The sequence below is a fragment of the Cyprinus carpio genome, chromosome B17 (assembly GCF_018340385.1).
Source record: "Cyprinus carpio isolate SPL01 chromosome B17, ASM1834038v1, whole genome shotgun sequence".
NCBI lineage: Eukaryota > Metazoa > Chordata > Actinopteri > Cypriniformes > Cyprinidae > Cyprinus > Cyprinus carpio.
Window position 1 is genome coordinate 10,098,779 of NC_056613.1, and position 17,627 is coordinate 10,116,405.

At 36.1% G+C, this 17,627-nt stretch overlaps 1 protein-coding gene across 1 annotated transcript; it reads left to right on the forward strand.

Moving 5' to 3' along the window:
* The first annotated feature begins 7,432 nt into the window (after nt 1-7,432).
* Nucleotides 7,433-14,161, forward strand: LOC109071330 (neuropeptide Y receptor type 1-like). Its single transcript, XM_019087790.2, has 2 exons — nt 7,433-7,967; nt 11,232-14,161. Exon 2 carries the CDS (start codon nt 11,276-11,278, stop codon nt 12,407-12,409), a length of 1,134 nt encoding a protein of 377 aa, XP_018943335.1. The 5' UTR covers nt 7,433-7,967; nt 11,232-11,275; the 3' UTR covers nt 12,410-14,161.
* Nucleotides 14,162-17,627: the final 3,466 nt, after the last annotated feature.

Below are 17,627 nucleotides of genomic sequence, written 5' to 3' on the forward strand. Positions count from 1 at the left end.
CATGTCATACTAATTGTTTGCACTAAATATTGAATGTTTCTGATGTCTCTTTTTCCTCTCTTTTAGTTGAGACTTTTACAAACATTTCTCATTTATCGAGCACATTTGAATCTTTATTGTGGATGGTTGCATAGTTTTATCCTACCATTCAGTGAGATAAATTTAACACACTTACAATGATGCATGTAGGTAATTATGTTCAATATTTGCTTTTTTTGACATGTTATTGATGAAAATAGAGAGATAAATAATAGGAAACATTGCTGTGATGAGTGAAAATTTATTCAAGGGTACTGAACCCTTTATAATCAAATATGCAGATTATCAATCATGTTAGACTGAAATATCTATGTTTATTTAAGGGGTGCACATTATTGAATATTTTTATAGCTGGTAAAATATATTTCAAGCTTTGCAAGTATATTTAAAATGTGAAAGTTTCCTGAAATAAAATAAAATAATAAAATTTAACACAGATGTTTTTATAATTTTTGTAATCTCAGTTCCTGGAATAACTTAACTTGCTATTTTATGTTTCTTCAACTGTTCAGGTTAAATCAATAGTATTTTTTTAAACAAAATACAACTGAAGAGAAACCTTTTGATTATTTCTAAAGTCAGCAAAAAATATATATAAAATCAACTAATTATTTTTCATTCACAAACTCGGCCAGTTCTTAAGAATATTTACCAATGAGCAATATGACACAACTGTTTATTTAAAATTCAAGCATAAAATTAAACTTCAGATATCTAATATCTACTCTGACCCCACCAATGTAAATAATTTGTATCAGGTATCAGTCACATATGTTAATTTAGAGGTAGTATTTATTGTAGCATTTGAAGAGAGTTGCAGAACTGCCTGTTGGTGTTTGATTGAACTTGTATTGCTCACCATCTCACCACGACATGGTACTGTACAATTTTTATCCTAAAATAGTTTTATGGGGTCTCTTCTTATAATGAATATTCTGTATTTTTACAACATGCAAGGAACCTAGGCTATACGTGTCAGAAATAGTATTTTATTTATTGGGTACAAAATGGGTGCAATTTATTGTACTTGGAATGTGTTTTGGTAGAGTTTTTATGTTACATTTACGTCTTATGTCTTCAGTTATTTTTTATTGTTATATGCAATGCTATATTTTTAGATTGCCTTTTATGCTGATTTTATGTATACTTTGCAGCATATACAGTACTCTGGCTACAACAAATGTAATGTAAAATCAATCCATGTTAATGTCTTTGTTTATATTTGTCCTGTCTTTCAGCTGAGACTGTTTGTGTTGCTTACAGCAGTGGTCTGCTGTAATGAAGCCTGGGGAAAAGTACTGCACACTGGAGATACCACAGACAGCCCACAAGGTGATGTTGCTACTTGGTCTATTGGGAAAACTTAACTATGCCAAAGTTAATATACAGCCAATTAAGATAATGCTGTTAATAATAACCTGAAAAGAAAGACGCTTTCAAATAAATATTATAGCGTACGTGAATAAATCCAACCACCCCTATAGATTTAAGTTTCACTTTCCATAACCCATGACCGACAGAGAAGCATCTTGGCGGCAGGGATTTAAATCTTTAACAAGACTGAAATTGATGCAAGCAGAGTGAAAGACTGGATTTTTTGGATAAGGTTGGGTACAAGTGATTTCAAAATATTTTAGCTGGTTTATATATATCGTGTATATTATTTATCTCGTATAAGATGCATTTGGCTTGTTGCGCTGCAGTAAAGCGCTTCATTGTAGTAACCTATACAGTGATTATCTCTGCAACGCGAGCAAGACAAACAACAATGCATAATATTAATAACAATGACTGGGACTGTCATATACATAACTTTATAATGAGAACACTATTATAATAAAACGCTGTGAATTTGTATAGTTTAGTTGCCGTGTTGCTGCACGTTGTTGCGTGAAAACGCGTCCACAAAAGCATAATTCAGAGCCGCGCACAGACACGTTCTATATATCTATATATATATCTATATATTCAACATTTGCTTGGCTTTTTAGTGACAAGAACCTAAAGGATTTAAAACCCACCCAAAGATGCTGATTTCTTACTTAACCTATTTTATTTCTCACAGCTCTTACAGTAGATCGCATTCAGTGTAGCATAAGCTATATGATGCCATTATGGGTTGTTGTAGTGCTGTGCTGCAATTACCAAGGTATTCAGCTGTTTAAATAGTCAACTCAGTCTCTTGGGATAATCATGAAGCTATCAAGCCACGCCCATAGCAACAATTTAGAGCACCCTAGCAATGATTCCAAAGACTGCCATAATGAAAGACCCATATGAATATATTTTGATCACAGTGTCATAGAGACATGGGGGTGGACTCATTTGACTTAGGGTAGCAAAAAGACATCTTTGTCACTTCCTTGCCATGCCTTAGCAACCAAAATCTGAATTTGAATGTTATACAGGCACGGGAGTAGGGCTGGGTGATAGGGGCAAAAATTCATATCTCTGTATTTATTGGCCGTTTTGTGATAAACGGTATGCCTATATATCTCACTATTTTTGTTTTTGTATTTGGAATAAAAAATCTGTGTTTAAAGGGATACTCCACCATTAATCACTTACCCCCATGTGGTTCCAAACCCGTAAAAGCTCTGTTCATCTTCGGAACACAATTTAAGATATGTTGGATGAAAACCGGGAGGCCTGTGACTATCTCATAGACTACCAAGTAAATAAAAGTGTCAAGGTCCATAAAAGGAATAAAAGTCGTCGTCAGAATACTCCATCTGCCATTAGACATGCAATCTGGGTTATATGAAGCAATGGGAACACTTTTTGTAAGCGAAGAAAACAAAAATAACAACTTTATTCAACAATTCCAACAGTCTCCTCTGTGTCTCTCCATATCACCGTATGCTGCGTATGCTCTTCTGTATCATCTGTGCCACAAGGATGCGCTGTTTTCTTTCAAATCAAAGTCCAATACACGTAAGAAACAGCGCATCCTTGTGGCACGGCTGATACAGAAGAGCATACACAGCATACGGTGATATGGAGAGATATTCTAACATTGCAATCTAAAAACAAAAATAAGACTTTTAAAGCAGAAATTAAATTCACTAAACTGAAAAAAAAAATGAAAACAAAAGCACAGATTGTGTTAGGCTATTTTGATTACCCCATTACAGTCACTTTAGAGTCAGTGCCATCATAAAGATAGACTTACTTTTAGGTTTAAAATTCTACGTCACATTTATTGTCCAACTACAAATATTTCAGCGAAATGCATATTTTAGTCAGAATTATTGCGCTCCTTTTTAATTGAGCTCTGTTGTTTGGCGCGCATGCGCGTGGCAGCGCTCGTTCACTGAAGTCTGTGAAGTTTAGCGGAGAATCCCAAAGCAGAAGACTCATGCACTTCTGACAGAAAAATGGAAATATTTCAATGGCTTTCTAACATTTACAGATAGAGAATATACCTGTGAAATGCTATGCATTCAGGAAGACAGCACATCTCAAACATTAAACAGCGCGAGTAGCCTAGTGTCTCTGTCAGCGGCAGATGCAGCCTTTCCTTCTGTCAGAGCATCTGACGGGCCGAGACGCTTAAACTAATATGCCAAATGAATCTATAACTATACTGTGTCTTACCAGTTTTTAAACACCTTAATATGAAGCTTGTCACGTTTAGAACAAATTGGATTATGCACTTTCTTCACAATAGCTCAGTCTGTGTCCTCCGCTATATTTTCATATGCGCTTGTATCATATCGATATAAACGGTATTGCCTCATATCGAATCGCTTATAAAGAAAATATAGATATATCATACAAACTCGATATACCACCCAGCCCTACATGGGGGTTGGTTTAAATCATTCATATTGATAAGCAGCTTTTAGAATTCATCATGGGCAGCTGCCAAGCCACTAGCAACCAAATAGAGTACCCTAGCAACCATTCAGCATGATCTCAGAATATTGTAGAGTGGACTGGCTCATTTGACTCAAATTTTAACTGAAAAATAACCACTTATTTACATTCTATGGGCTTTATTATGTTATATAAGTTGCTTTATTTTTAGTTATTCTTTTTTTACATTTACACATTTGGCAAATGCTTTTATATAGCCTAAATCAAGTTACATTTAGCAATATAAATATATACCAAACCATTTGTGTATTTGTTTGTTGGAACAGATGTGACGGGGGATGAGTTTTTCAACCAGAATGATGACTTCATAGGCAATGAGCTGTCAGTTCCATCCTTTTTCATTTCTCAAGAAAATTCTTCTCAATAAATTAAAAAAATACATATATTCAACTCAGTTTGTATATTTGTGTGTTGGAACAGATATGACACCACTGCTCAGCCCACTGCTGATGGCCAAGTGACTGAAACAATAATGTAAGATAAATGACCAGGCTATACCCTGCAGAATGAGCTGATTTAAACAGCATTTTAAATAAACATACCTTACATCATGCATCTATGGACTTTATTATGTTATATAAGTTGCTTTATTTCTTTTTTACATTTACACATTTGGCTGATGATTTTGTACAAAGCAAGTTTCATTTAGCAATATAAACATATACCAAACCATTTGTGTATTTGTTTGTTGGAACAGAGCTGACAGTTGGGAGGATATTTACGGCTACACCCAAAATTATGACATCGGAGCCGATAAGCAGTCAGTTCCATTCTTTTTCTCTTCTCAATAATAATGAGAGCATTTGCTGTCATGTGTAAATGAGATATAATGTCTAGAATAAATTTTAAAAGAAAATTAACAAAAAACATATTCAACTCAATTTGTATATTTGTGTGTTACAGATATGACGGTGACGACAGTCCTACTGACGAAACTGAACCAGTAAACTAAAATAAATGACCAGGCTAAACCCTGCAGAATGAGCTGATGTAAACAGCATTCTAAATAAACATACCTAACAGCATGCATCTATGCTTGTTTGTGCATTTGTAATCAATGTAATGTGCGTTAATGTTAGACCTGGGGCCAGTTGCGTAAACTTAAGCCTCTATGTTAAGAATAATTAAGGCACACAATATTTCATTGCATTCTAAGCAGTGATAAAGGCTATGTCGATAAGCATTTCATTATAGATATACTTTATTATGATGAAAATTATAATAAGAACTCATATAAACCGTATATTGCGGTAGTCGTGTGTTTATTAGTCACGTTGACTCAATGAAAGCAGTTATATCTTCTGGGTTTATTCAGCTGCAGATGGGCATTTCCTGGATTTCTTCTTCGGGGCATATTTGGATTTTCAGCGCGAGAGCTCCCTCTGGCCTTTGGATGGAGATTTACTGCTGATCACAGAACCGTGCTTCTCTGAAAGATACAGCTTCTGCCAAATCGCGATTTATTGCCTTTGCGATTTAATTTCGATTAATTGTGCAGCCCTGATGTTAAGACAGTGACTTAAGAACTATCTTGACCAACTAGCAGTAAACCAAAGGGTAATCAGTCTTACATTTTGGATTCAACTTAGGCTAATCTAAGTTTTTATGTAGCCTATATGACTAACTTTTAAGACTAGTGTAAACCTTTTATACAACCAGCCCCTGGTTTCCAGCAGGCTTAATAGACATAACACACACCCGGTTCACCCAATCTCATGTTAATCTTGAGTAGCCTACCTAAAGAGTAGTATTGCATCTTTCATATCTCCAAAAAGTCTTTAGTTTTATCATATTTATAAAAGAAAGATACAGTTGTACGATTCTTTTATGATAAAAGAACCTCAAGATGACGTGCAGTGCATCTTTCCTGCCACAGGGCAGCAAGCAGTGTATTAAAGGGCTTTTGCAATAAAATGAAGCAAAGAAAAACTAATACCATGTCATCATTGTGTTGGTTATTATGGACTCCTGAATTTTTCTGTCACCAGAAAAACCATGCTTCAATTGATGCCTTCGATGCTTTAAATATTTCATGTCTTCCTCTCAAGAGTAAGGACAGTCAATATCACAAAAATCAAATGGAGTCCGTGAAAAAAAAAGAAAAACAATTACAATCAAATTCGTATTGAGGTGATTTTGCCATGACGACTAAGCCCATAGCGTATTAAACCAATACACATATCAATACACACAGTAGGCTACCTTAAATTATAAACACACGATAACCAAAATATAGGCAAACATAGAGTGAGTTTTCCAATCAGGATTTAGGAGACATTATGAGACAACATCTGATCAAATCTCTTCTCAATCTTACGCCTCTCAATTCGTGTCATCACCTTAAGGTTTTTTGTTTGGTTGTTTGGTTGTTTTTTTTGTTTTTGTTTTTTATGTTCAAGCAACTAATCAAATCACATGACCGGTATGTATAACGCTACTCATTTTCTCCTGTAGGTGTCACTATTGCCAACTATCATGCAAATAAAATATACCATATCCAAATAAGTAGGCTATTCTATTATTACACAACATTTATAACAATAATAATAATAATAATAATAATAAAAATCTTTAAAGAAATGACCAAAATATTCAGTAAGAAAATACACTTTATCTGCGACAGCTACAGTTATATTCAGTAGTGAATGCATGAAATTCATTTGGTCTATAAATGTGAAATCGAAGCAGGCTTTGTTTAATAATAATGAAGCACAGAGTGGTTTTACAAAGGGGGTTACATCTGAATATTTCCACAGATTAAATTGATTTTTTTCTCAAATTTCATTGACTTGTCTAAAACATGACACCAATGTTTCAGGAGTTTAGGACACAGAATAGAACTATTGGAATACTGTTTTATTTCCTATTTGGGTTTATGTATGCTTTATTTTTTAAGATTGACTATTTTTACATTTTAGTGTTTCCTGCTATGCAAGGATTTGATTTCAAAAACAGTATCATAGTTATGAAACTATATATGATTTTAAATCAGTATTTAACCTCAGAACAATCTCAAAGTAAAAAGAGGTACGATTAATAAGGTGTATTAATATTAATGTATTGATATTGATATTTTGCAAGGATGGGAACATTCTAGAATTTTCTCTTCATTCTGGGATATTTTGTTATATTCTAATGCTTTCTGGAACATTACAGAACCATCCAACGTACATTTACAGTATTATCCATATATCATGTAATTTTTATGCATATAATAAGCTTGTATCTTATAATTTGTAATTTTTGGTTGTCATGAGAACTGTTAATGATACACAAAAAGTAATGTGACTTTCGTATTCAATATTTCAAACTTAATTAAGAAACATTCAAAATAAAAGCGAAACAAAACGTATAAAAAGTATAAGTTTTATATTTTTTAAAAAAAGTAGTTTCACGGTGTAATCGTAAAACAATTATGGCAACAGAATGTTACGTCGATTATTCCGCTAAACGCGCTCATGAAATCGCCCATATTCCAACCAATCAGAACGCGGAACACTGACGCAATGGACGCCAAAATTGTTCTGGTGCATACCTGAATCCCCTTGGCTTGTAACTACATATTTCATGACACCTGCTTTTGGCAACTGACTAATTTGAGGACATCGACGTAAAATCTTCCAACCTTTTTTTTTTATGTAAATAGGCTTTATGTTACATCTCAACTATTGTTAATCCGAAGCAAAGAGCTTTAGCAGATCTTCCGCATCTTAAATGTACAGAACATCGTTTCTATGAGCATGCATTTGCGTTTGTTAGTGTGTTTTTAAGAAAATATGTGTTAGAGGGACCCGAACGCGTTTGATAACCTGTATTCCAAAGCTCCCGATGTAGTACATCGTTCATATCACACGTGGGCAGTAAACACAGTGGAATACATTGGGGTTGATGCAGTGTGAAGCCCAGCCAATAGTTACTACAGAGACGGCACATTGCAAGGATGTGGGCTCAGAAGAAGCCCAGGATGAGAGAGAGAGAACATCTGGAGTTGGCTGAATCTGAGTGTTTAATTCTGACTGCCTGACAGCAATCTGCTGTAGAAGACACAGGTGAGTTCTTGAAATGCTGCACACACAGATATGCATGTTTCTACATTGTATATTCAGTGATTATAAAATAAATGATGTGTATACAATAATTTGAATATGTAACTGTTTAAACTCCTTTTTTGCAAAAGATGACTGAAATTCAAGGTGCTTTGCACAATTTATGAATTTAACAGTGACACAGTTTCATTATTCTGTGGAGCATCTTCATGTGTTTTTAAAGTTTGATTCGCTGTGACTGGGTGATATTAAGCCTCTGTGGATGATTTTGTGTCTTTAAGTATAAAAAGTTGTGCTTTGTCAGTATTTAATATCCAAATAAATGCTCTTCCATTTTGGAAACATTGATATTGCACATCAGCCATAGATGCACACATGCATACTTGTTCAGAAAGGTTGAAAAAGCTTGTAGTAACCAGTCATCTGTTGGAGAGGGTCCAATGTTGACATAGACTGCAGCGCTAATGTGTTGCCATGAAGTGAGGACACACAAGCAGTTTTCTTCTTTGCACACATAAATGCAAGCACATCTTCTCAGATGAGTATGTTTGTGCAGGTGGGCAGTATGGCGACAGGATTTAGTGATACTAATAGCTTTATTTGTGCCGTATTTGACTTAGAATGAAAAGCTGGCTCAGGGTTCAATTCATATATTTTTAGGGATGTTCTGCATCTGTTAAATCACATCACATAAATAGGGTAGGCTATATGAGCACAACATTATATGTAGAGAGGATTTTCAAAGAGAATTTACAATTACCCTTGACCCAAAGGAGGTCAGATGTCAGCACAACAGCATCAGTGATTGTTTTGAAAATTAAATTCATGTAGTATTTAAGTAAATGACTAAAACCATCTAGAATCCCAGAATGCACCGTGCTTTAATATAAATTGTAATCTAGAGCTCAGGGTTTGTGTTATAGTTGAGTCAGAATGTCTGTGTGTTTGAGCAGATGTGAGTATTTTTACGGTTTGGTCAGTGTGACATGCAAACTGCCTTAGGGGATATCCACACCTGCAGGAGAAGAATGGGTGGATGATGTGAGATTGGGATGATTATGAAAGAGAGAGAAAGAGGATGAAACTGACAGAGAGAGAGAGTGAGTGCAGGAGGTTAATGTGATCTTCTCTCTCTAAGTCCCATCACAGGTGAAAAATAACATTTAATGATGTTAAAAAAAAGGATATCAGTTGTAAGGCAGGGTAGAGATCACTCTTCCTTTTTTCCTTGCTTTGTCACATAAAAACACGTGTGTAGGTGTTACAGGAACTTTTATGTCACATCAGGTCATTTTAATTCAAACTAATAGATTTCAACTTTTTTTAAGCTGATGTAATGTTAAAACTTTCTGGAAACTGTTTTAGGCATTAGTTTATTTTTGCTTTGCAAATGATGCTAAAGTGTGAAAATATGGTTTAATTGTTTGTGGTGTGAACGACCACACATTTGACTGTAACAAACTGATTTTAGACTCTGCTTGGCTCTGTGTTTGCCAAGTAGCAGATATGTTTAGTCATGAGAGAATTCTAATTTTATAATATAATTAAATGATGGACACTGATTACAACAGGAAGTCCAAAGTTATCTCATTATGTCTATCCTCTGAATGAGAGAGAGAGATAGAGATAAAGAGAGATAGATACGGCTACAGCCAAGCATGAAAATGTAATTTGTTGTGTAAATAAAGGATGATTATGCTCATTGTTGCATATCTAGCTCTGAAAAGCCTACAAAAGCTAGGTATGCCTTTTTACTTAAGACTAACCTATTCTAAGATCAGCTTGGATATAATGAACTAGGCTAATGCCTCTTTCACATGATTTGCATCAGGTCTTCAACAATCAGTCTCTCTGCCATCTTGTTTTAATTTTTTTTGCGCTGTTGCCCACATAATGATATGTCATGCAAATTGTAATGATTGGCTGTGCTGCTGTAATCAGTTACTCACCCTCATGTTGTTCCAAACCTGTATGATGTCTTTCGTGGAACACGAAAGGGGAATGTTGATGCTACTGCTTTCCATATAATGAATAGCAACTTAAATGGCATTCTCTTTGTTCCAGAAAGCTATTGTTTGGACTTGGAATATAGCCCATGATTCATATAGACTAGTGTTATGAAACATTTTAACCTTTTTTGGAGCTTGAAAACCCCTGGCCACCATTCACTTTCACTGCATGGAAAAGAGCAGGGTGAACATTCTGCCTAATTCATGTGCTGCTAGAATTAGCATAAAAATTCATCATAATAAAAAAAAAAAAAAAAAAAAAAAAAAAATGATATAAGAGTGTTTTGAATTTGCCGTGGACAGAAGAGAGAACCATTGTTGTCGTGACTGTTAAGTTTTGTTTATTTATTCTACACTTTATATACAATTTCTCCAAGAAATAGGCAAGAATGAACCTGGCGTCCTCCTTGTACTTGACTTTATAAATGGGAAGTAGTATTTTTTTTATAGCACAAAAAGACAGTATAACATCTCCTTTTGTTCCACTGAAAAAAAAAAGTAATGAGGGTGAGTTACTGATAATAGATTTTTCATTTTCAAGGTTAACTGTCCCTTTAAGAATTTAGATTCTTAATGATGGATGGAATGTGAGGAGCTTTTCAGACAAATCAAGAACTGTTGTGCAGTGAATTCAGTGAGCTCTTTGTGTGTTAGCGTGTGTATTCAGAGCATCTATAGATTATCCATAGAACATTCGGATCAATATGAGACCGTTCTGCAAACCTGCTACCCAAGACACACAAATAAAACACTAGAGTCTCCAATATGCTCTGTGGATATGTTTGTTGCTGAGACAAAATGATTGCATTCACATTTTGAGCCATTGCAGGTCTTGATCAATGGCCACCTCCAAAGGAACATCTATAATTGGATGCACTTCAAATCCCTCAGCAGGGTCACAGTATCATTTCACCCACACACCTCTCTTTTATCTCTTTCCCATTATTTCCACAGAAAAAGTAACATAGAGATCGCCTTTTTATTTTTAATCAAAGGTGTCAACCCAACTCTCTCTTGCACATAGATGTAAAGGGCTATGTTCTCAGAGGAACTCATGATATTGTTCTATAAGAGTCACTGTTTGGGACTGAGTAAAACCCTTGTCTTTAAATCACCTTTAAAATTTTTCACAATTTATGTCCTCATGATTTCCAAAATAACTGTTAAAGCCTCTATAGTGTCATAGCTGCTGAAATGCATGCTGAGTGCCCCAGGGGTGTGCACGTCTAATTTAGATGCACCTCTTTGTTATTTTCAGACTCCCAAGATGCTTTGCTGTTTGGCGCTATCCTGAGGTGGCCAATGTCGTCGGGTCTCTTTGACATGCAGTGGTGGCAGGCGCTCTTAAACTCCACCCTCAGTCTCAATCAAAGCAACAGTAGTTTGTTCCTGCTTGATGTCCCCTGCTGGCAATCAAGCGCCATGACGCTTACATTAGTGCTATGCTACTGCCTGGTGCTTATTTTGGGCTTGCTTGGTAACATCCTCCTCATTTGCATTATTATGCACCAGCGGGACCCTCCTAACGTCACAAGCATCCTCATTGCCAACCTTTCGGTTTCTGATATCCTGGTGAGTGTGTTCTGCCTTCCCTTCACAGTGGTTTACACACTTATGGACCACTGGATCTTCGGTGCGCTGCTATGTCGCCTAATGCCATTCGTGCAGTGTGTGTCGGTGACCGTTTCAGTTCTGTCTATGGTTTTGATCGCACTTGAAAGGCACCAGCTCATCCTGCATCCATCTGGCTGGAAGCCGAGCGTCCCTCAGGCATACATAGCCGTCTTGATTGTGTGGCTGCTGGCCTGCGTGACATCATTACCTTTCCTGGCATTTCACTTGCTCAGCAGTGAGCCATACAGCCTGCTTCCTGAGCCACTCAGCAAGCTGCAGGCTTGTCTGGAAGTCTGGCCCTCTCAGCAACACAAACTAGCCTACACCACCAGCCTGTTACTATTCCAGTACTGCTGCCCACTGCTCCTCATGCTACTTTGTTATCTTCGCATCTTCCTGCGGCTGCGACGCAGACAGCGCATGCTGGAGCACCAGTGCAGCCGCAACCGAGAGGACGAACATCGGCGTATGATGCACAGCAAACGCATAAATGTCATGCTTGTCACTTTGGTGGCTGTGTTTGCTGTGTGCTGGCTGCCATTAAATGCCTTTAATGTGGTGGCAGACTGGCACCAGGAGGCGCTGCCCGTGTGTTACCACAATCTGCTGTTTTCACTCTGCCATCTGCTGGCCATGAGCTCTACCTGCGTCAACCCCATCATCTATGGTTTCCTCAACAGCAACTTCCGCAAGGATGTGGCCTCCGTGGTGCTACACTGCCATTTTCAGTCACTCGAGGACAGCTACGAACACTTTCCGATGTCCACAATTAACACTGATGTGTCAAGGACATCTTTTAGACTCAGAAACAATTCTGTGTAATTAGGCTAAACGCTTAATGTTAATTAATCTTAACATCAAAACCAGTGTTTAGCTTAGATCAGCGGTCACCAAACTTGGACCTCATCCACACGAAGCCAAAGCTTTCCCTATCCAATCTTTTTTTTCCTCGTTCTTCCGCAAACAGCATCGTCTCAAGAATATCTGCATACACACAAAACCACTGAAACTGACACAAAACAATGTAGTATACATGCCAGACCAGTATGTGGCCAGTTGCCAACTTGACAAATCTAGTGACTTTTTGGACAAACCTTAACTAGTCTCTAAATGTCACCAGTATTGTCCTGTGCGAGCACAAGGTCTTGTTTCCCCGCTGCAGTGTTCGTCTAGCGCTATCACAAAATATACGGATTGTCTGTACACACGAAAACGCAAGGATGTCGTTTTCAGATTTATGCACTCTGGGACCCAGTTTCAAAAAATTGCAGTTTCAGGCTCCCAAAAACGGCAGATCCGTCTGGACGAAATGCTGATACGATGCAAAATTTTTACGTATACAGCTAAATGTGTCTCCGTGTGGACAGGCCCTTGGTGCTGGAGGTCCGTTGTCCTGCAAACTTCACTCCAACTTGCTTCAACACACCTGCCTGGAAGTTAAGACTTTGATTAGCTGGTTCAGGGGTGTTTAATTAGGGTTGGAGCTAAACTCTGCAGGACATCGGCCCTCCAGGACCAAGTTTGGTGACCCTGGCTTAGATCAACATCAATCGTTCCACTCCAGTGCCAAAACTTTCACACAGATGCCAGCTTTTATCTCTTTTAACCCATATGTAAAAAAATACTTTTTTTCTGGCCAAAATATATTTAAAATATATGGTATACATACATGTTGTAAACATCAAATTGAAAATATAATTTGTCTAAACCTTCGAATGACAAAATATATTACAAAATGTTCTTTAAAGGGCAAGAAAATACATCTGCAATCTTAAAAATATATTTTGGACAATTTAATTAGATTGTCAATAGACTTATATACATTTATGAGGACATATTATAAGTAACAAAGTAAACATATTTATGTGAACAGCTTCTACTTAGTATGGATTCTGATTGGTCCAGGCAGGAGGATGTGACTATAACCCATTTGATTTCTCAGGACTGAATCCTTCTAATCCCTGTGTCATAATATCAAAGTATTTAATGCACACTGATTATGTCTCTTTGTACAGTTTTAGATTGCAAAAGCATTTTACTTTGCTAAATCTCATGGAATATATATGGACAAGGAAGCAGAAGGTGATTTCTCAGCTATGTACTTTTTTCCACTCAAATACAATGAAAGCTATAAGGAATAAATTAGTTGAGGGCAACGCTTGCATTTGAAACATTATCTCTTCTTCCTTGAGGCACAGAGTTAAGTTTAGAGGTACTGGCAGTGCACAAATGCCTGGAAATTGCAGTTAGCTAAGCCGTAATGCTAACCCTAATGCCAAGCATAATGCAAGCTAAAACCCACAATAAATCTGAATATACCTATCAGCTCATATTGTCAAGCTGCAGCCTAAAAAGGGGAAAACTGACAACATCCACTGGGCAAACAAAACTGGGCTGGAGTTTTTTTTTTTTTTTTTTTTTCTTTCTGCTGTGGCTTCTTTTTGTGACTCATCCTTCCAAACAAACACACACACATAAAATTTGCTCAAAGCATTTTTGTAAGATACACTGTCTGAAATGTACTATCAAATATGTAGTTAACTAATCTGTTAAGATTGTTAATCTGATTTCAGGCTTTATGACTTGTCTGTCTGTTACATAAAGACGTGTAATATGTTTGTATGATAAATGGGGGTCTGGTACAATCCATTATTTTAATTTTTTTTTTTCAAGTGCATTATCAATGGTAAGAGCATCCACATTTTAAGATTATTCAAATGAGTGCTTGCAGGCAGATCAGATCCTTCGACAAAAGAAAAATATCCAATAATCTTTTTCTTTCTTTATTTATTTCTTTCTTTCTTTCTTTCTTTCTTTTGGACAGAATCATAAAATGATTTTCCATTATTCTTGTCATTGTCTGGGAAATGGTTTGTTTTATCTGTAATAGTGAGATTCAAACACAAGTCTCTTATTCCCTTATACAGTCATACTTTATTTATACTCTTCTGATTGACAGAATTCCATTATAAAATCTTACCTTTTTTATCATATGTAAGTATGCTCTTTTTAATATCTGAATTCATTCAGCAGCCAGTAAGATTGTAATTACCCAAACGTCTAAACAGATTGTAATGCCTGAATTGAATGTGACTACATCTTATTTTGGTGTTATATATTTTCAGGTTTTGTGAAACATTATAAATGTTTACTGTTCTGTTTTATATCTTTGTAATGTCATATCCATGAGTGGAACATCAATAAATCTCTTTTATGGGCAACTGGGATGATACCAAATGTTGTAAAAAGGAAAGCAGAGATTTAGAGGGAGAAGTAAAGAGAAGAGAGGATAGATGAGTTTAATATGAATTTTCCTGGAACTGTACACATGGCTCATGCTATAAGGTTCTCACTTATATGCATCTGTTTATATGTATTTCTTCACTACACCTAAATTGTTGTGATGCTGTTTAGTTTTTGTAAATATGTCAGAAAGTAAGCACATAAATGAAAGGAAAATATTGGCTGTTTTAATTTAGCTACGTTTTTATTTATTTTTTATTTATTTAGCTACATTTAAATCCACCCAGTGTTTTTTTTTTAATCTACTAAAATCTTTACCCCTTTCTCAAATCGAGCCGATCTCAGATGCCTGTCTTTGTGAGTCACACAGACAAGCCCCTCCCACGATAGTTTGATTGACAGTAGCGTTTCAGCACAGACTGGACTGGCTTCTTACCTTAGACCCGCCCTGAGTGAGCTGTCATCAGTCCGCCATTGTTTCACCGCCGGAGCAGATGTAGACAAGAATGTCTCCTAAGCGATTGAGGTGTTTTGTTGTTGGATGTAATAATGAACATAGCAGTCATCATTTACTCCTGACATCTGAGCTGCTGAAGATGCAATGGATTACGTTTGTTTTTGAAGTGAATGCACCCCCGATCTACCTAAATGTGTCTCTCTTTGTGCGAATCATTCGTGGTCCAGCTTCACCTACAGAAAAGTGAATCTTTGCAAATCACCTTTCCTAATAATGTGCTAATTAGCAAGTTTCACGATGAATGAGTGGCTCGTAAGAGAGGGGCGGGGTCAGCAGAGCTCATTAACATTTAAAGGAAAATGCTACAAAACGGCTTGCTCTATAAAGAGCTGTTTTTGACATGGTGAAAATGTGTTTTTTACACTACCATTGAGAAATTTTAACCAAACTATGTTACAGTTTTTTCATTAAGACCCTAAAGAATCATATCAACTTGTGGAAAGTCGTCACCATGTTTCTACAGTAGCCCTAAACGGACAAACTGCTCTACAGAGCACATTTCGTCACTTTGTTGTTCTTGTGAATAAAACACTGAACAAGTATATTAACATTCACAATGCCATCAATTTATTGAATAATTAAGTAAATATAATTCCTTGCTTTACCTTTGTAAAGAAATCTCATTGCTCTCTGCTGTCTTTACCGACGACATCTTTACCTGTGTCGGCCACCGTAGCTTTACTAAAGGGAGGGGTGAGCGGGGGACTGAGCCGTTGGTTGGATGCCGCTAAAATCAACACAACCCACATATAACGCTAAAATTTACACACTGCACCTTTAAGTGACACAAAAGTAAGCATTTTTTGGCTTGAGATCTGTGATGGAAGGCTCAAGCACAATACTCTTTAATGAGACTGTAATGAGACTACCCCCTGGTCTACTTGATAAGATTATAGAAATAGAGACACTGAAAGGAAACTGAGTATAAGCCGTTCAAATTCTCAAGTTGTTATTGAAAGCATTAAATAAACATCCCTTACGAAAACTAACCATGGTTTTACTACAAATAAAACCAAAAATCCATGGTTACAATAGTTAAACCATGGTAACCACAAATTAACCATGTTACACTAACCATACTGTAACCATGGTATTTGTAATAAAACTGTGGTTATACAAATGGTAATCAGTATAGCAAAAAAAAAAAAAAGAACTTAATATAGTAAAAACATACTAAGTTGAAATGTTTGTTTTTGTATCATTGCAGTAGTTATTAAAAAATATATGTGAATATATGCTTTTACTGAATGTTAACTTTGACCGTATAAACTTTACAAAACACCCAAATAATCGCATTAGAAACTCTCTGAGCTGACTGATTCACTCTGTCTCCCTCTTCTGGTCACCATTGGAACAGTGGGACACTTTGAGCTCGTTTTACAAGATTCTGTACAAACATACCACTCGATAATAAAGCCCTAGTCTGTGTCAAGATTGTACTTTTCAGCTAAAGTGAATAATAACTTTCAAATGGCTTATTTTATTTTAAAGTTTAGGCATCACTCCTGAATTAATACTACATTTATCCTAAAGAGGGTGCCATTGCTCAATTAATTTTTTTTTTTTATATTTTAATTTATTTAAATAGCATATACATGTATGCAGATTTTCTCATGGGTGTGTTTTCTGTTGTATTTAATAATACAGATTTGTTTTGAACATTGTATCAGGATGATTCCTGTAAATCTTCTCATAACAGACCTTACAATTCAACTGTATTTCTGTTCAAACTTAATCAGTTTGTATATGTACTTCTGTGTGTTATTGGTAGACAATAATAATTTCTGTTTTTGGCCTTGTGCTATGGGAGGGTGTATTAGAGGCCACAGTATTAATAGCATGGAAGTATTTATAGGTTTGTTTACTGAGCAACCAGACAGTCCATATTAAACATACATAAGGGCATCTCTCTCTCTCTCTCTCTCTCTCTCTCTCTCTCTCTCTCTCACACACACACACACACACTAGCTCATTCACTCACTGTCTGTCTTCCTGTTATTTTTCCACTGCTCCAAATGGAACATGCCAATAGTAATGTCTTGTATGCAACAACATGAAAAGGTAAATTTCCTGTCGCTAACAGCACACACACCAGCATATACAGCTGGTAAATATTTGGACTGGTAAATAAATCCCACAAATAAACATAATTCAAAGATATTACATTACTGTGACAGATCTTCACTGATTATAACAAGCTTTTTGTGTGTCTTATAATGCAAATTATCAATAAGATTTACAGATTAAACAAAGGAACCAGGAAGCTGTCATTAAATTATC